The 20588-nt window shown below is 34.4% G+C and overlaps 2 protein-coding genes across 6 annotated transcripts in view; both read right to left on the bottom strand.

The window, feature by feature from the left end:
* Nucleotides 1–6065, bottom strand: part of LOC134277972 (phosphatidylinositol 4-phosphate 3-kinase C2 domain-containing subunit alpha-like) — a 34369-nt gene extending 28304 nt beyond the window's left edge. For all 5 annotated transcript variants that reach the window (XM_062760277.1, XM_062760278.1, XM_062760280.1 and 2 more), the window contains exon 1: nt 5957–6065. The gene's annotated coding sequence lies outside the window, so the exon portion shown is untranslated. The remainder of the gene's footprint in view (nt 1–5956) is intronic.
* Nucleotides 6066–8287: 2222 nt separating this feature from the next.
* On the bottom strand, nt 8288–19086 carry LOC134277971 (Bardet-Biedl syndrome 2 protein homolog). Its single transcript, XM_062760276.1, has 22 exons — nt 19037–19086; nt 18425–18548; nt 18005–18223; nt 17502–17627; nt 17174–17236; nt 16988–17065; nt 16619–16723; nt 16029–16115; nt 15374–15451; nt 15069–15126; nt 14748–14845; nt 14489–14650; nt 14038–14094; nt 13417–13450; nt 13038–13101; nt 12734–12841; nt 12503–12629; nt 12277–12405; nt 11837–11974; nt 11356–11468; nt 10945–11093; nt 8288–9482 (listed from the first exon to the last, which is right to left on the bottom strand). Exons 2-22 carry the CDS (start codon nt 18539–18541, stop codon nt 9382–9384), a joined length of 2211 nt encoding a protein of 736 aa, XP_062616260.1. The 5' UTR covers nt 18542–18548; nt 19037–19086; the 3' UTR covers nt 8288–9381.
* Between the last annotated feature and the right edge of the window lie 1502 nt (nt 19087–20588).

Genomic DNA, 20588 nt, shown 5'->3' with positions numbered 1-20588 from the left:
TTCTGCCAATACTTCCTCATAGTCGTCGTCACTTTTACTGTTCCTTGATGGCATGTATACATTGATTAAGGCGATTGGTTTAGGGGTATCTTCTATTGTTAATGCTACCGTTCGCTTTCCTCCGTCTGGCAGTACTCGTATAAGTCTATCCAGCTTTTTCTTCCAGAATATAGCCACTCCACCATATCCTCTCTTTCTTTCAGTTGGTGGTAAGGGGTCATTCATGTCCACAGATTTGCTAGTGTAGAAGTGCTCTTCTGTAACTGTATTAAGCCAAGATTCTTCAAAAGTATATAACCAATGTTCCTGCACACATAATATATCACACTTTTTTAGCTCCTCACACAAGTATTCTGTATTAGTCTTTACATTTTGGACGTTCAAGGTTCCTATTACCAAGTCCCGGTGGTCAGGTGGGGTGTCTTTCTGATAAGCCCTTTGTTTATTGGATGGACCGCTTGTTGTGCCACAGTGTTTGTTGGGTAATAGGTTTTCACCTTGAGTTGCTGTCCTGGAAGGGTGTAATTTGTCATCTGTAGTGGGGTCAGATGTGGGTGGACCATTTTGTATGTTGATAGGTGTTGGTCTAAGAACTTGTATGGGGTCCGATGTGGTGTCCCCAAAGGTATTTGGCGGTAAGGTGCTGAGTGCATTGGCACTATATGGTTGGTATACAGATTTGGAGTTGGGAGAGTCTGGTTTTCCCTCTGTGGTGGTATTGTTTGCAGTACTTGTTTCTGTGGTGGCTGTCCCCATGTCCCCGTGGATATTGGCTGCCTGTTTAGGGGGAGAGTAGGTGGATATCTTACGTGCTGGAACTTGTGCTGCTGGAGCATGCCATTTATTGGGGCGCCTTGTCTGACTTGATGAGGTATTTGAATATCTTGATTCAGAGTTCGTGTTGCTTGGTTTCCATGGGTTTCTGATATGTGTTCCCCTGGTACAATGGGTGGTGCCTGGACTATCCCTGGACTCTTTCTCTGTTCTGCATTCTGAGACCGTGTTGTAGGTAATGATGTTGTCTGTTCTTTCTTTGAGAATGACTTCACTGGGTGCATTGTTTCTTGAGAGATTCCCATATAAGTTGGTTCCGACTTTTCCGTGTTTGCCACACTTGTTTCCTGGTTCTGGGAATTGCATATTGACGTCTTGGTTGAGGCTCGGCCGGGGCACAAAAAATGACCTTCTTTATTTTCTGCAGTTGTATTTAAGTAGCATGATGGGTTACTGTCTTTGGCTTGCAGATTTCTCATTTGCATTTCCAAGATATCCATTCTTCTTTTAATGTTTTCGTTCTCCAGCGCCTGGAGCCTAGCAGTGACATTCTCGATGTAATCGGTATTACCATCTATTGATATTTGGCCTGCAGCTTTAATTCTCAAGTTCCTTATTATGTCATTTTGTTCAGTGATCTTATTTTCCAGCCTGATTATTTCTGATCTCATTTCAATAAACTTCTTTTCAAATTCTGTCTTCTCTCTATCTGTTAACTTGTCTGCTTGTTGCTTTACGTTCTTTTTCTTGCTCTTTTTGTCCTTTTTTTTCTGGTCATTAATAAGTCTGCTAGCTTCTGTTTGAGTGGGAGCTATGTCAGCCTCTGATAGTGTTAGGATAAAACATGTGGAGCACATGTATACTTCAGCTTCGAATTGGTTATATATTCGACACTCTTCATCTGTCATATTTTCGCAGTAGGTGTGTATCCACGATTCACATTTGGTGCATTCGATGCTATCCTCTGTTGCAGGCCCATCACAGAGTGGACAGCTCACTGTCCATGAGCTGCATGTGGAGTTGGATATCTCAATAATTTCATTTGTAGGACTCATGGACTCACAGTAGTATGGTGGGTTTAAGGATCTATGTGGGGTTTTGACGTACATGCTATCTCCTCTTCCCGTAATTGACTGCGTAAATAGTTGCTTTTGGCATGTTTCGCTAGCCTGACTGGAATTGTCTATTTGTTCCTTTAGTAACATTTCAGTACAGTCGGTCATAGATTTTTGCTGGATAGTACCTTCTACAGTCTTTAGGGTTGTTTCATCTGAAAGGCTATAGTCGTTCCTGGGTGTTAGATGAGTAGTTCCTTCTACAGTTTTAAGTATTGTTTCATCTGATAAACTGTAGTCACTTTCCATATCTGTATTTCTAGTTTGGTGGCTCTGAGGATTAGAGAGGCAGGATGGCTGGGGATCATCTACCTGCAATGTGGATCTGACTTGAGTTTTCACAGCTATGTTTTGTTTTGTTTTTTCCTTACTTTGGATTTGATTTAGAATACTGCCGGATATTTCATCCAGAAAATGCAGGGAGCTTGTGGGAATAGATGGTTGAGAATGGAGTATGTTTGAGAGTTTGACATGAAAATTGTTATAGAAGAGCTCTCTGCTTTTCCCATTTATCATTAGTTTAGATATTCTTTAGTCAATCTGTTTGCTGTCCTACCCGTTCCACCACTTGGGGTATATAGTACTGGGGGCTGTCTGTTGCGCCTTGGCCTGGGGGTGCGCATGGCGGTCCCTGGATAGATGTCCATTGTACGAGTGCAGAACCAGGGTAGAGTGGCCAGGACAATCCCTTTCCAACAATACCCTAGCTCCTATCAGCTGCCTGGATTTTCGATACTATTCTGTCTTATTCTGTTTCCGAGCTGTCTGGAGCTTGGTGGCATAAAATGCTGGCTTTACTTTGTAGCTTCTTGAGCCAAACTTTGGCTAGCAGTGTGCTTGGATGTAGGCCGTCTTTAAGTAAGTTGTAGTTATAGTATTTTCTATGGTCACTCCCTGCGTCCTTTCTCCTTTTCTGAAGGTCCACGTTAAGTTTCGGAATATGGCGTAGAGGGACACCAAGTTCAGTGTTTATGTCCCCAATGCCCTTGTTTATAAGGTTTATTTGAGAGAAGAGCACTCTGTCTTGGTCTTCGAATTCGTGTGGATTTGGGTGTCCTTTAGATTTGTTATATAAGGCTATTGAGTAATATGTGATCTCCAATAATATGGGGGTGACCCTTTTATGCCTTTTTATGAGTTCTACCAGCTCTCTAAGTGCCCCAAGAATATTTTCCACAGCCTTGTCGGTGTTTTCCTCACGTAAGTTTATATAGCCACCATGCGTCTTTACTGTTAGATCACAAACTCCCAGCCAGATGTATATATATATATTCTGACAATCTGAAAACTCTGGCTGTTTTAATTTTCTTGATAAGTTTCTGTGAAGCCAATGTGTCTCGTTTTTTATGGTAGTACCTGCTTCGCACCAGAATTTTATGTCCGAGTATGGTTCACACAACTCTCTTTTGAGACAGAAACCTTGGCTAGTTGACAATAGGACCAGTAAACCTGTTCTTTCACCCTTTGGTGTTTCGCTTGGCTTTGCCAGAAATTTCTAATTAATTTAATAATTAATACAGAAACAACTATATTACTGAAAGAGAATTGCATATCTAAATAAAACTAAAATACAACCCTTCACAATTGTAGTCTATTTTTGAATACAAGTGAGAGACATGTGTTTGTGTCTGTGTGTGTTATTGTCTTTTTTTATATAACTCAGTAAATAAAGCAGGATATATCGTGAATACCACACTCTTAGTACTAGATAAATCATAGTTCATAATGATGTAACATGATCAGGAAGATATGGGCATTCAATTTTCTCACTCTTCATGAATTAAACCAGATAATAAAAATAAGTGTTGTTTATGCTGTTACAAATATCTAAAAATGTATATAAATTAAACAATAATTCAATATAAAAAAATTATTTACCAGAGGTAATTTTAGATGAGCCAACTGACTGCAGCCATGAATATGATTTACGACTTATAATTGATATAAAACAAAATTAATTTACTGAAAATACAGTCACCTGTATGAAAACATTGATTATTTGCAGTTAAAATTGAACAGACTAAGTAATATGGGCCCATGGCTAGGATGCTAATCAGTTGTTTTTCTCATATTGTTCAATTATTGTGACTCATACAATTCAGTTATGACATGGCCAATACTTTTTTTCATAGCAAATGTACTCTGCCCTAGCATCAAAATGTGAGCAGACATGGATGGTCAATGTATACACCTGATGATGCACGCACCTTTCCAGGTTCATACTCCTTGTTTTTGATTTTATTCTTATTTTCCTTTTTAAGTTCTATGTCAAATTTTGAAACCTTAATGTCTTCTACCAACCAGTCTTTATTTAGCTTCTTTAAAACTCATGCTAAGGGAAATTCATTACAATTCTCATATCCTGACAACAAACCCTGACCATGTTGACCTTCAACTTAAAGATTCTGAATCATAAATGAAGTTAATGAACTATGTTTTCAAAGCATCTTCGACATATCAATAACTTCAATATTTGACCTTGGAATTTGATAAATTGACCAAGGATTATAGGACCTACTTGCAACTGTCCTCCTCTTTAATAGCTGAACTTTTTTGTACTACACTTAACATGCTTAAGATTATTTGGTTAAACATATTAGTATACACAGTAAAACACTCTTATAACAAATTAAGTGCCAGGAATGGAAAATTTTGCTTCAGTATAAGGGTAATTCATCAAGTGTCAAATATATTTTTAAGTAATGGGGAATGAAAATCATTTTTGCTGTAATCATCAATTCATTATGAGACCATTTCAAGTGTTTCCTGTGTTTAACGTCCATGGACAGAGGTAATGAAATTAAAAACAAACACAAATTTAAAATTTAAATAAATACTGTGGCTTTTACCGTTCAAAACAAGGCCCTATCTGAGAGCAGACAACATTTTGGAAAACCCCATGCAAGTTAGAAGGTGGAAAGTGATTGGTCAAATCTATTAATATAGAAAAACAATGTTGATCTAACACATTCCGCATTAAATCTTGGGTGCAATTTTGAGCGAATTTAGTGGACAACATGACAGGATATCAGATTTGCAAAACACTTGTTAATTGATTCTTAAATGACTGTGACAATATTTTTATTAAAGAGGAATTATTGCTGAATGATTCCAGGCATTATTCTACTAACTGCAAGGAATTTTACTGACACACAGGAGTTCCAAGATTGACCCTGTGACAATTCAGGTTGACATTGCACCCCTTTTGTATGTATAGTGGTATAGATCTCACTAAATAAATTTGTAGTTTTTTGTGCTATAACTTGGTATTTTTGAAAAAAAAAAAAGTTAAAACTTATGCAAATACACCTGTACGGACATTATAAAGCTAATTAAAACCCATTCATCCACCCACATAGATAGAATGTTCTATTGTTTAATGACAAAAGTCCTACAGACCCAGTTTAACGATAGAATTCATTCAATGTTGCAAAATAGACACGGACCATAACTCAAACTCAGTGCACTTACTACGAACGATACAGAAAGTTCAGAATTAAATATGGTGTTTAAATTTGAAGCAAGATAAAATGTTGAGAAAGTTAGTTGAATTTTCGTCTTAATTTGGATAACACTTTAGGTTTAAAGGCATACACAACCTCAAAAAGTTTTTTTTTTTATATATATAAATTAATTTGAAAATTACTTTCAGTGCAAATCCTTACGTATTCTTCAAAATCGTTTCGGAGTGATTCTGCAATTATTTGCTACATTGTGAGTCTATGGGAGGTATTCTAACTGTGGTGAGGGCTTTCCCAAGACACAGTTAAATTATTCTAAAGTTTTACTACCACCCATAGTTAACTTAATTTGTACTTAGAAAAAATGACTTTAGTTTACATGTTGAAGCAGAGACCTATTTATTACGTTAAACCTTTTTTATATTCATTACTGTACAAAATGTGTTTCATATTCAACGTATGATATAATACGTCATGTGTTTGCAAAAATCTTCAAGTTCAATGTTGTCAGAAAGTTGGTAACAATATTTGCATTCTAAGCCTATAACGGTATAAAATATTGTGACATAACCTTAGTTGAATAGGGAATCAAAACCAGGAAATTACCACTAGTGGTTTTCCTCCACAACGTTGTTAATAGATGAATCAAAGTAGTTTCTTTCTTCACATGTTTGTTTCAGTTTTGTTATCACTTTTTCACTCATCCCACTTCCGCTCTTTTGACACTTCAAGTGTCGTTATATGAAAAATTAAAAAAAAAATCGAGGGGAACATATCATAGTAATTTGCATTCAAAGAACCTTAAATTCAAACAAATAATGACGATACTTAACGAATCCCATCGTTCAACTTCAATTACTATATTACAAAAGAAAAATGTTGTCGTAAAATAGTCAATGGCGGCAATGTCGATGGCGGGAAAATTTAAAACACCTCGGCTCTTATGCATTTTTCAATACAATAAATACGACGAAGTTGTATTTCTTGTAAAACAAAATTGGTCTTGCCCAAAGCTTTTTATTATTAAGCTACATACATTCGATTAATTAAAGATAATTTTTTTACGCAGGCGCGTAGCATCGTTTTTGAAAGTGGGGGGGAGGGGGGGGGGGGCAGCCAGAGAAAATTTTCTTTTTTAGGGGGTAGGTAAACTTTTTGGGAAAAAAAGTGGGCAGCCCCCCCCCCCTCCCCCCCCCCCCCCCCCCCTGTTGCTACGCCCCTGTTACGTTTTGGAAACAAATGTAATTTTAAAGGCCTATGTACCCACAAATTGCTTAAAAAATATTTTCATGACTTTTTGAAAGCCAACTACAAAATTTTAATAAACAAGGGTTGGAAACTGGGTAATTGTATATGCTACTTCCAGCTAATCATTTTCTCTTTTGTCCATTTCTCTTATGGGGGGGGGGGGAGGGGGGGGTTGTTGGATAGTGAGCCCACTATGTTTTCATTGTCCATCAATTTCATTTGTCCCAGTATCTCTGGTTTCTCTTGTTTTGGCAATTATACCAGCAAGACAAAAAACATGTGGCTTTTTTTCAATGGACAAAAAATATTTCAGGAATATCTCATAGGCGTCGGAACAGAAGGGGCTTAGCCCCCCTCCCGCTTTTTTGCAAATATATACATAATATAGGCATTGAGAATAGGGGGTTACCTTTTTTGTTGGTTTAGCCCCCCCCCCCCCTTGCTTTCAATTAGCCCCCCCCCCTTTCAATTTGCTTCCAACGCCTATGTATCTTATAATGTTCAACCCTCTAATGAACGGAACTTTTCTGTTTGTAGGTAAGTTAAGACTCCTTGTTAAACTGGATGGATTTGTAAGTGCAACATCTTTTTGGAGTTTCTGAAATGAACATTGTGCTTTATAAAATATAATTATTGACTGTGTTCAAGCAGCATGACGTACATGTTTTGTTGGATCCAAGAACCAGTTTGGTACAAGGTTGAAAAAATGCATTTTGCCTGAGAACACAGTCAATTAATGTTTTAAAATGTTATTATGGCACGCCAAATTCACAAAAATGAGATAAACCTAGTTTCACAATTGATAAACTAGGTTTATCGACTGTAAACTATAGTTTACAAACCGTAAACTATAGTTAACGATTCGTTAAGTATAGTTTTCATCTGTAAAACTATATTTAACGGTTGTTAACAATAGTTTACGAATGTTAATTTAAGTTTATCTGTCTGTAATAAAACGTTTACAATAGATTTTGTTGATAAACATAGATTCACGTTTGTAAACTATAGTTTACAATCGTAAACTATAGATAAGAGTTGTTAATCATAGTTTCACAAATTGTGAAACTATATTTATCAGATCGTTAACTATAGTTAACGGTTTGTAAACTATAGTTTACAAATCGTGAAACTGTATTTATCAGATAATCTATGTTTCGCAATCACAAATGATTGCTTTCGGTGTTAAGTATAGTTTACGGTTGTGAAACATAGATTATCGCGTTAACTATGGTTTACAGATGTGAAATATAGATTAACGTTGTTAACTATAGTTTAAGGTTTGTAAACTATAGTTTACAACCGATAAACCTAGTTTATCGATTGTGAAACTATGATTTACTCATTTTTGTGAATTTGGCTTGCCATATGTTATACATTTTACTTTAATTTTATTTTGACATATTGTATTGTAAATTTTGTTAACCCGCACTTACAGAGCCTGATATTACTGAGTGATATCAATAGATAAACCAGTAACACTGAAATATAGTTTTATGACACCTGCTGCTAAATTTTCCATTTAAAAAAAATAAAACCATAGAGGACTTCATCAGTGCTGTTGTTTTGTTTGTTTTTTTTTTTGGTAAAAATCTGCAAACTCATCAAGATACTGTTTTCATATGACTTTATTTCAAAATAATGTATGTGTCATGTTCCAACAGGGTCATAAATGAATTTTAAGTGTTAATTTAATATAAAACATTTTCTTTTTATCTTGACAGTAAAAAAAAAAGAGCACAATATTAAGGACGGATTATGTATATAAATCAGTAGACATAGTAAAAACAAAAATGAAACTTACAATAAATAAATGAAAAAATCAGATCACACATGTAAGAATAAAAATCTATACGGTACATTTTCCAGTTGTACATTATCACTAATGAATCAAAATTCACCTATTTTATGTAACTTTAGTGATATTAAATATTTGGATCCATTAATGCTATTACTTTTTCCAAGGTTGGATACCCACTGGTGAACTTATCTTCCAAGCATCAATAGGTGATGAGTAAAGACAAGATCACCTGTAGGTATAAGATGTACTTTATCATAAATCAAGCACTATATTAACCGATAATGATACAAGGTCCACTCATGACACAAATAACTTCAGTTCCTTATAGATGCTATCAAATTATGCTATGTGTATTTTCAAATTATACACTTTCTTATATTAACTTATATATATATGTACATGTCTGTACAAATTCATCATTAATGGATGGATGAAAAGTCATTAAATAAATACACCATATCATTGGTAAACTTTGTATCATTAGTTACTGAATACTTTCATGGTATGTATTCTTTCTTTAGTTCATACACAAATTCCTCACTGTTTAGAATGTGCTAACATATATACATGTAGTTTAATTTCACCACAACTCTGTTGTAGTATTAAAAATAGAAATACATGCACAAAGGATAATCTTTGAGAAAATATTTTCATCACTTTTCTTTCATATCCTGTAAGAGACCTTCACCAAATGTAATAGACATATGAATATAATACACATGGCAGATAGTGAGAGAGAAATGGGGAGTTCACTTTTAAGTTCAAAGTAGACTGGTTTACAAATAGAGTGTTAGGATCACAATGAATGGCATTGCTCATCTCCTTTATTCAGTTTTAAGGTGCTCCTGTCCATTAATCAATTTTAAGGTGTTCCTGTTGATTTTAAGGTTTAAGGGTGCTCTAGTCCTTTATTGAGATTTAAGGTGTTCCATTCCATTATTCAGTTTTAAGGTGCTTCAAACCATTGAACAACATCATGTCACTTCTATGATGCCCCTGTCTTGATAATTTTGAACAAAGCACTGACATTATTACTCTTGATTGCTGCTCTGCATGCTGATACCACCTGTGTTTTATATTTTCCCACTGAAAGAGAAAAAGATGATTTTCATCTAATGTACGGATTGGACATTTAACAAGATTTAAAAAAATAATTTTGTATTTGCAAGAATTATTTCCCTTTGTCAGAGTAACACCCATTTTTTTTGTCCCCCGCTTGAAAAGTGGGGGATATTAATTTGGGTTTATTTGATACCTATGTAGACGTCCGTCCGTCTTTAATAAATGAAAAATCTGTAACGCTTTGGTTTCCACAGGATATCTCGAGAACCCTTTGAGCTTTTGCAATGAAATTTAGCATAGCAACTCCCTATGGACTAAAGAAGACCCCTATTGATTTTGAGGTCAAAAAGTAAAGGTCAAGGTCATAAATAAGCAAATTCTGTCTGTGAAAACCCTTTCGTTTCCACACGATATCTCTGGAACCATTTGAGCTATTGCAATGAAATTTTACATAACAACTCCCTGTGGCCTAGTGAAGACCCCTATTGATTTTGAGGTCAAAAGGTCAAAGTTCAAGGTCGAAAATTTATACATTCTGTCTGTGTGTAACACTATCATTTCCGGGCGATATTTCAGGAAGATTTTGAGCTTATGCAATGTATATTTTATACCAAAACTCCCTGATTCCTCTCTCGCCCCTCTCAAAGTGCCCCGCCCCGTTTGTTTTATTAGTATTTATATGTCGCTATTTTTAGCGCAGGGGCATGAGGCGAGTTATTGCGTATGAAACAGGTTATCGGCGGACTTTATGTTCTTGTTACATCTATTAGAACTGTTTAATAAAGGCTAAATAAATCAAACACCATGGATTGTGTAAAATTTTGAGAATACCAAACATGAATATATACATGTATGTGACTTCAGTTCTGCATATACTTCACGCGGAGTAAAGCGATTCCATGGATTTAGTGGTTATATCTCTCACTTCACATGCTTTGATTCCTCATTGTGGCCCCGGTCGATCCTTTCTTTTTTCTTTTCTTTTTTTTTTTAAATACATGTACTTTTATTTTTTTTTTTTTTTTTTTTTTTTAATAAATGATAGTATTCAGCATGTGAATTGAAAAATTTATGAGGTTATAAAATCATCATTACAGTGTAATAAATATTCCATATAAAAAGAATCTTCTATACACATAATAAAGAATAAGCAATCAAATCTGTATATGCATATTGACATACATGTATTTTATTTGCCTCAGTATACATGTATACATTTAATAATTCTACAAATTCAGTTTTGTCTTTTCTTGATTTTTCCCCTTGCGGGGGACACGAATTCTCTGAATTAGCTTGTTTTCACAAGATGTATATCACGTGCAACTTATCTCTAGTAAATATTTTAATTCTTTACATATAATTCGACAATTTATTTCATACCTATATAGACAAAGTATGCCCCCCCCCAAAAGAAATAATAAATGAATGAAAAATAAACTACGAAAAAACGTCATTCAAGTATTCATCTTGAGTCAGTTAGCAATACCTCTAAGCCTGCCTGCTTTCTGTATCATTTGATTCAGCTGTTTCAGACAAGCTAATAATTCCTGATGATTTCCACAGCGAATTTTATAACCATTGATTAAGTCTCTATTCATGTTGTATAACTCCATGTAGCCTTTTCTCATATTCTTCCTGTTAAAATAACAAAAACAAAGATGTTTAAAAAGTTTTAAAAATCCATGAATGATGCAAGGTACTAATGGCCCTATAACCATTTAAATCTACACTATTTAGATGGAATACAAGGGATAAATACTCTTATAAATACATGTATAAATACATGTACTTTCCACTCTATAGATTCATGTTTTTTGTACCGGTATATGCTTAGCATAGCCTTGACAAAGCATACTTTGAAATACCTAGTGTGGAAGCTGACATAGAATACACTTACATATCGCCCATAAGTCTGGCATCTTCTGCTCTGACAACCATACTTCTTATCAGATTGGAATGGTCAGCCATTTCAGCTGTCAATTTCTGTCTTACTGCATGGAATTCATCAACCTTTTGAAAAAAATAAAGAAGAGATCTGATATATGTGGGTAAAGAACTAGCAAAAATACAAAAAAAAAACATTTTGCAGGAATGCTTAAAAATAGTACCACATGTACATTGTTTTGTGTTCCATGTGATCAAGACTGTCTGTTTAAACTGACATCATTTTAGTATCCATTTAGACAAGTAAGGTTTTACTCAGCACACTCATGAAAATGTATGCAGCTAGGTGCCTCAACAGTAAATAATAATATTTCAATGAAACTATTTTATAAAGGCTGTGAACTGTTATGTGTAAACTATTAAAGATATAACATATAGTTTGACCATTTAGAGCCCTGAGTGGAATTTCACTATTTTGGCTTTTAAAGTCGTACTTTAACCAGGATCTGCCTTAGTTTTTCCATTTCCTCTGGAAAGTCTGCTGTGACCTGCATGTCATCAATGTTCAAAAACTGACACAGAGATTGAATGATGTCTCCTGCTAAATCCATATCCTCTGTCTTAATTGTCATCTGCAAAGTAAATTATAAGTAGCTTTTAATGAACATTCAAATCTGTATAAAATAACAGCTTTCAAAGGAATATACAGTCAAACCTTGTTATCTAGAAGTCTATGAAAACTTCGAGATATCAGAGGACTTGAGATATCCTAGGATAAATACTTAAAGAATAAGGGGTTGGGACTTCTTATTCTCTTCAATATATTAATGGTATGTATTTGAGATATATGTGTTCAAGTTTATACCAAACTTAAACTGTGTTTCTAATGGGTCTCCAATGAAAATTGATATACTATAAGTGTTAAAGATCTTACCAAACCCTGTGCTTCCATTTTAAGAAACAGTGGTCCAGATCCTCTAAGAGACATGAAAGCAACATTAAGAACACCCTCAGCATCAATGTCATCTTGTAAGAGGAAACTCTGGTTAACCCACAATAGCACCTACAATAAAATATCAACATACATTTATCTAAGTTTATCATCCTATGGCAGTTGGGTAAAGTGCATATAATAACTTTGACTTTCAAATTTCCCTTACTCTTTGCATTCTTTCATTGACTTGGAATGTACAACTGCTCTTGGGCTCTGGGCAATCTTTTCGGCATGGAGCATACATTGAAAACCTTGGTAGTTGTCTGGTCAATTCAAACACATGGAATTGGATGCTGAAAATGATCATACAAAAAGTTAAGAAGTCCTAGAGTGGCAAAGGTGATTTTTAAAGACATATATGCTTTTTAATGAATTGGTTAATTCTTCTAGCTGGTACCTTGATTTGTAACCGATGAAAGCTTTTATATGTAAATCCACTGGAACATCTTTAGGTGGAATGATTGGAACACGGACACAGTTAGACAAAGCATTTGGATGAGGATGTCTGTAAAAATAGAAAAATATTTTGTAACTATATTACAATACTGAATCAAGTACTTTGTAAGTTGTTGCCACACTTGTATGCACTGTGGCCAATAGAATTTTCATTTTAAATACTAAATTTCTATAAGAATAATCCATGATTATCAACCGTTTTAATAAAAACCACTTAAATTCAAAGGACTGAAAGTTGATCTTACACAACATGGCTTTCTCCTTCAAAGATTCCCTCTGCAAATATCAAAGCAGCTCGAACCAAGGTGTCTGTAATTAAAGTAAAGAAGGCAAACAATTAAATTGAAACCATTTGCACTACATGTAGTTTTTTACTGGCTCAATTTCCTATGATTTCAAAAAGATTAACAGTTACTTGTAAATACTTTTCAACACTAAAGATGTTACTTCACTACACAAACAAGTGTACTGTAGCAATGGATGTCATTTCTAAATTCTTTGTATTTTTTCATCTGACAACTTTTTTTCCTGTAATAGCTGGAACTATTAATTCATATACTAAAATCAAAGAAAACATGTTATTGGTCAATTTGCTATACATGTTTAGAAAGAATTCTAACATACCGTTTGTTGTTCCAATAAAAAGCTCCACATGTGGCTGAAATAAAAACAGAATTACCGGTAAATTACTGTAAACCATACACGTTTATTCACGTGCGAGAAATTTTCGCGAGGTTCGCGACAGACTCGTTGTCACGAATATTTCTCGCCGCGAACCGGTACTTAAAGTGGCTGAAATAAAAATAGAATTACCGGTAAATTACTGTAAACCAACGTTTATTCACGTGTGAGAAATTTTCGCAAGGTTCGCGAGAGACTCGATGACACGAATATTTTTCGCCGAGAACCGGTACTTAAAGTGTATGTGTCTATTAACAACAGATCCAAAAAGGCTTGATCGCGAAAATTAATTTCTGCAAACTAGTTTATCCCTGGTAAATCGCGAAATAAAGTCGTTGCGAATAAAAGTTGGTTTACAGTAAATAAACCATACTGTAAGATTTACATGTACAAATGTATTACAAAAAATGACTTTCTGTACAGCAATTGGATACAAAAGATTTCTGAACTTCATTAAAATTCAACTTTAATGTGATCTTTGTCGCAAAAACTAAGATGACTACATTACTTTGAAACAGTCCAAGTATTGTATATAAATTCCACTGGCTGTAAAGCCAAACTTACTGGTTTGGTGTCATCTCCAGGGTTCACAGTTAAAGTTGTTTGTAACTGGGTAGCAGCCTTTCAAAAGAAAATTAAAATGGGTAAATCATCCCAGAATCATCCTAGAAGAATTTTTCAGAGTTTGCAACAAGACCTGACTTTAGAATATTGATTAAGTCTACATTCAAACCATATTTCATTTAATCCTCTAAAATCTTTGAGGGGAATTTCATTTCTAAACAATTTAACAAGCAATCTAATCTACTTTAACTTACATCAAAACTAGAAATCAATGTGTAGAATCATACAACATTGTATAATCAAAACCAAAACTGTAGCTTCTATGTTTGACAAGTTTCTCTTAAAAAAAAAATCTCCCCTCTCATATCCAATCTTATTTAACACACACTTTCATATCCAAAAAGCAAACTTCAGATGAATTAATTACAGCTACATGTGTATAAGTACATACTGGTATGACCCCCATTTTCTCCTTGTCATACTCCTCCCCCACGGGGAATGGCCGTTCCGCTGAGAACTTGGCACCAGACTGCATAGCTCCCTGCATGGCTGCTGCTGCAACTACCCCTGCTTTTTCATTCTGGTCGTAATTTTTCAGCTCCATCAACAAATTCTTAAATAAATTCAATATTAGGATTATTTCTAGAATTTATTTGCATACTTCATTATGGAATTGTGTTAATGCCCTTGACATTGAAATTGCACAGTACCTGTTTTCTCATTCCTAGCTCTCTGACTGTGTCTTGTTCCAGGTTTGAGTCCATTAAATTGCCTCTCATTTCTCTTGGTGCTGGATTGTATCCTTTGACTACAAAAATACTCTGAAGTCTGTATTTAAAGATATTCACTTAGAACATGCTATTGATTTTGATAAATAACCACAGACTACATGCATGATTAAGAATAACAGATAGAAATGTACAAAATTCACAATTTTTTAGAAGAAAGTCAATTAAGCTGTAGAAATATTTCAAATGAACAAAAAAATTGACATTGGCTACTTAATAAAAACAATAGTTCAGTTGAGAAACCTTCTCCATCTGTGGACACACACAACAGTTGCTGGGATCCATCCAGTCTGTAATCAGCCTACATTGAAAATGTCAAGAAAAATAATGAATTTCATAAAAGCAAACAAACAAAAAAACATACACACACAATCGTATAAGCAACAACTCTACTCTTCTGGTGATTTCAGTGCAAACTGAAATTTAAACTCTAAATTCCACTCTTCCCTTCATATTTTTTGCTGTATGGAATGAAAGTAGAAATCAAACCTCTTTCGTTTTAACAAATGTTCATAATAATAAAGATGAATATAAAAGAGCAATGTTACCTGAACAATGCCTGCAACTGCACTGGTAAAATTATCTTTAAAGATGACTTCCCCTGTTCTATCACTTCTGGCATCAATCTGTAAAAGGAAACATTGATAATCAAAGATGACCTTATCCACTATCATTATTGTAAAATACCTCATCCTCACACAAAATGGATGCCTAATATCCAAATGCTGCATTAAGGGTACTTACCACAAACAAAAAATGGATGCGCGGGTTGATATATATTTTTTGCATTTTGAATTGATATAAATAATAAATCCTGTATACATGAGGTTTTCCTGATCATATAATTCACAAAATTTTGCAATTTTTTATTTATGACAAAATCTTATAAAATTCTCCCAAACTTCATAAACATTATCTTGTCTTTAAATCTAAATCTATGAGAAATAATGAAAAAAAGTTTGTTTGTGTTATTTATCCTTAAATGCATAATTTATAAAAGTTACATGACCTGATCACACTTAATATACCGGTAGCTTGATTTAAAAAAAAAATCTCTTTTTCTGAAGAAAAATTTGAAAAGGTGGAAAGTTATCAAATATATACAGATGATAGACAAAATATTTATTATTATTTTTAACTTGAATTCGTATGAAATCTTTGATATACCACATACACAGTACATTAAGTGTAAATCAAACTCACCTTTCCATTGCTCCAACCCGTGATTAATTCTGGTACACCATCGGAGTCAAGGTCAAAACTGTGTATGGTGTATGCTTGATTTTTGGACTGCAAATTAAAAAAGTTCATTAACTACACAGTTCATATTACTTAAAAATGCACAAATACTGAAAAACTGTTCAAAAAACATATTTCTCCACATAAAACATAGATCTAGCAAGAGTGTTCATGGCTTTTGATCCTGCCAGAGCACTCAAAGTTAGGGGCTATGTTCAGGATAATAGTTTCTAAATTAGCCACTTAACTAGGTCCTACATACATGTATCTTGTTCTTTTGAATGAACTGCTCAGCTACAGTATATTATCACCACAACCAATTATGCAGATATAAAGATCTCAACCCCTCACAAGCTATTAAAAGAATTGGGGCCTGGAACCAAAACTTGATGGATAGCTGAGGACTAAAGTAGCAATGACCCCACTCTAATGTAACATTGACCCCCTCTCCCTCTTTAAATGGAATTTACATGACAAATAAACACAAAACATATTTCCTTCATACTCTATGAATTTCATTATATGATTCCCAACAGTTACTTTAATTAACAAACCTTTATTCTCCAGTATCTTGATGTACGATCATAGACACCAACTGTTCCGTTAGCCAGAGCATATCCAAAACGAGTGTGATTCATAGGACAAAGGCAGGTAATGGCCTGAAATAAAAATTACAAATCTAATTAAGCTTGAAGGAATATATGAAAAATCATTAACACCCAAGAACATAATCAGGAGAAACATTTTGTCTAATTTTGTCATTGGGCATTGCAAGAAATAAACTTCATGAATCACAATTTATCTTCAGCATAAAAAAATCAAGGTGTTTGAAATCCACAGCTCTGGGGGATGAGAAAATACTTAATATGCAGTATGGCTATTGTGCATCTTGAGTATAAATGATTAACATATACATGTATTACCTCAGTTTCTGTCATTTCTGCCAGTATTTCATCCTCCCTAAAAACTCGAATGTCAAAATCCTCTGACCCAACTATCAGCTGAAGGCAATAAAAAAATCAGTTTTGTTGAAATTCTAATTCAATACTGCAACAAATACTTTTTAAAGAACATTGAGTTGTAAAAGGCATTGATTTGAATGTATTCACCTCATTCTGTCCATTTCCAGTGAAGTCCAATAAGGTCAAAGAACATACATTATCTCCAGTCACCTAAAAAATGAAGATGTTCATTGGCAACAATTCTCACCTGATTCATTTTGTTTTTGCTATCAAAGAATTTGAAAAGAAACTGCTCATTGTGATCTTTATCAAAGTCTAAGGGCATGATTTTTTAGATGCAAGACAATATTCTGCACAAAAAAGCTCAACTAGGAAATTACATAAAAAACAATCGAGGATTCAGGATTTCAGGTTGAATAAGCAAGCATGAATGTGAATATTTTCATGAATTGTCTTCTTAAAAAATTTTTATTACCGTCCAGAAATTTTCATTTCCCTCCAGATCATATCCTTGCAGGGAGCAGTTTCCTCCTAAGATAACCATAGGCCCCTGTATCTCACCAAGTTCTCCAATAATCAGGGAATTAGCTCCATCTGGTGTCTATACATGTAATAAATCAAACACAATATTGATGATGCTTACAAAGATAAAGAAAAAACAGCTGATGAACAGTGGTGAAATTTAAGTAGTTTTAATGACAGTAAAAAAATTCTACCAATGTCATATTCCCAAAATACAAGTATGGTACTAAATAGAATGTGCTCCATTTGACCTTTTTGGTTAATGTTGATATTTATGCTTTTTTAAATAAATTTTTATTAGTAGCGAAATCAGTTGAATAAAAGTTATTACTAAGATACTCTATTAACATTATGTTCTTGCTACATTAATTTGTATATTATCATGACATATAAATAAACAGTTCTATACATTTACTTAGTATATGATCACTGCAGTTTGTAAAAAGAAAGACTTACATCTTTGTAGAAAAGATCACTGTTGTTATCGATATCGTAGGCCAGGAGGTTTGTTTGTGTCCCCACGGCCAGTATGTCGTTAGCAGCATTAGGATTGAGTCTCCCAGCGCAGATTGACGAAACCTGCTGGTTAATACTGAGAAGATTGACATCGCTGTCGGAAGTTGAATCCACCCGACCCCCTCTCTGAGATTTCACATGGGGATTATGAATCAACACCTGAAAAATTGACAAATATGCATTTAGAGAGTTAACAAATGAATAAAACAAAAGCCATATCTCTGTTTACTTAGAGGGCAATCAGCTCACCTGAGCCACATTTTGCTCTTACTGAAAATACGAAAGTACAGTATTTACTGTGCTCCAGTACTAATTGGAGCTTATTCTACTAATAATAATAATTTGTAAAATCAAACTTACCTTTCCTGCTGCTGTGGCACATGTCAGAGCTGTATGTTTCCCATCATATCTACCCACTGTTACCATGTGTGGATTCACACGATGGTTAATTTTCAGGGTGAAGATTGGCACCAGCATCTTCTTCCTAAATAAGTAAATATTTAGCAAATGTTTATACATATATATCATTCTGATCTAGAAAAAGAGAATGTGTGATAACAGATTTTTTTTGTGCATATATATTGCTGCCAAACTCTACATTTGTTGTGATATGATCTAACTTTCTTTATAGAATGGAACAGAGACTAATGTTATGAAACATTTTAGAATTGCTAAAAAGTAAAACATATTAGCACTCGTGAAAGTTAAGCCAATTATTCACTGTTTGTCTCTGGCGTTGACAAAACTGAAGAAAAAAAAATCAATCTGACTCATGAAAGAGTCTTCATTTATTTCAAATGAAAATATGTAAACAGAGGAAATTCAAATTAACAAATGCATTTTACGGTGGTTAAAACAGGAGAAAAGGCTTCAAGAAATGTATGTAAATTAAATTAACAAATATTTTTATAAAATCCTACACGATATAGCAGATGTGTACATACGTTAGAAATTACATATAAGGAAAAATACCTTTTCTGACTGGTGTCCAACCAAAACACTTGACAGGTATTCCGCAGCAAATGCAGGTCTGCAGTAAATTTATTTAAAAAAAAAGGGGGGGGGGGTTCTCGATAAAAAAAAAGAAGGTATTTAGACAAATTCCCTCTGCTAAGTTCCAAAAGAATTTTTGAAAAATTAAAGAATGAAATAGTGGAGGAATGACTTTGAAAATCTAGCAGAAATTGTTTTAGCTCACCCGGCAATAACCACTCTCAATAACCACCGGGTTAGTTTTAACCAAATTCGGTGTAAGGTAGGAATTAATGCAGGTTTGTTCAAATATAGAGCCACATTATCCCTCTTTCGTATGGATTATTAAGGAAAAAGTAAATATTTTAGTTACTTCACCCACCCCTCATCGAAAATAGGAAAGGATTTTCGAATTTTTTGAAATTTTTTGGGTTAGAAATAATCTATGTTGAATCCCCCCCCCCCCCCCGTTGTCCACTTTTCAAAAATAATACTATGTATACGGGCATGGTGTATTTTTGTCCAACGAGATATATGTGCATGTGCATGTGCATGCATGTTTTATGTCCCCTAGCTTTTGCGGCTTATTACGTACACTTCAACTGTTCAAACTGAATTAATAAAAAAAAAGAAGAAATTTTCGAAATTTCTTCTATTTGTCAACTTCTGATTTAAAAATAAGGATGAAAGCAGAATCGCAGAACGCTAAAGAGGAGGAGGTGGTTAAAACTGAATTAATAAAAAAAAACGAAATTTTCGAAATTTTTTCTATTTGTCAACTTCTGATAGGATTTTCGAGTTTGGTCAAATATTTTTTTTTTTTTTTTTTTGTTTGTTTGTTTGTATTTTTTGTATTTTTTTTTTGCTTGTCAACTTTTTCAGGTAAGTCAAAAAAAATTTTTCTCAGGCTGCCACCCCCCCCCCCCCCCGCTTTCAAAAACGATGCTACGTGGCTGAAGGTGGCTGTACTGAAGCCCCCAATGGCTCTTAGGCAAGGTCCTTTTGGGGGGTCCAAGGGCGAAGCCCTCAGAAGCTGACATGTTCTTACAAATAAGAGATTTTTTTCCTTGATTTTAGGATAATGGACATATAAATTTTACATACAAAAAATTCAAAGGGGGGGGGGGGCACGCCCCGGCCCTGGATCCGCCTTTGAGCAAAATAGTAGAACGCTAAAAGGGCGGGGGTTGCATTAAATTCTTTTTCTGTTTGATTTCAAGATGCCCCACACCCACCCCGGGTTCTGTGACTTTTGAGGTAAGAGATACAGTTTAGCTCAGATAACATGAAATAATACAAATTTGTAGTAGAGCAAACGCAACCAATCAAAGCATCAGAGGTGGGATCTGATGACAGTCATGCATGTAGGGAAGATAAGCATCCCATTTCGACCGGTCATATGCACAGGTGCTTGAGGACAGGACAAGTGTTATTTTTATATATAGAGTGGGTTACGAATTTTTATAAACTGTTTGTTTTTCGTAATTTCGGTTTGATGGTATGGATTACATCACAAATGTGTTACTTACGGATAGGTTAAGAAAAAAAATCG

This window comes from Saccostrea cucullata, unplaced genomic scaffold (assembly GCF_032062105.1).
Source record: "Saccostrea cucullata isolate Sc308-1 unplaced genomic scaffold, CSIRO_AGI_Scuc_v1 ctg651, whole genome shotgun sequence".
Classification (NCBI taxonomy): Eukaryota; Metazoa; Mollusca; class Bivalvia; order Ostreida; family Ostreidae; genus Saccostrea; species Saccostrea cuccullata.
Note: the sequence above shows the minus strand (reverse complement) of the source record. Positions and strands in the feature narration are given on the sequence as shown.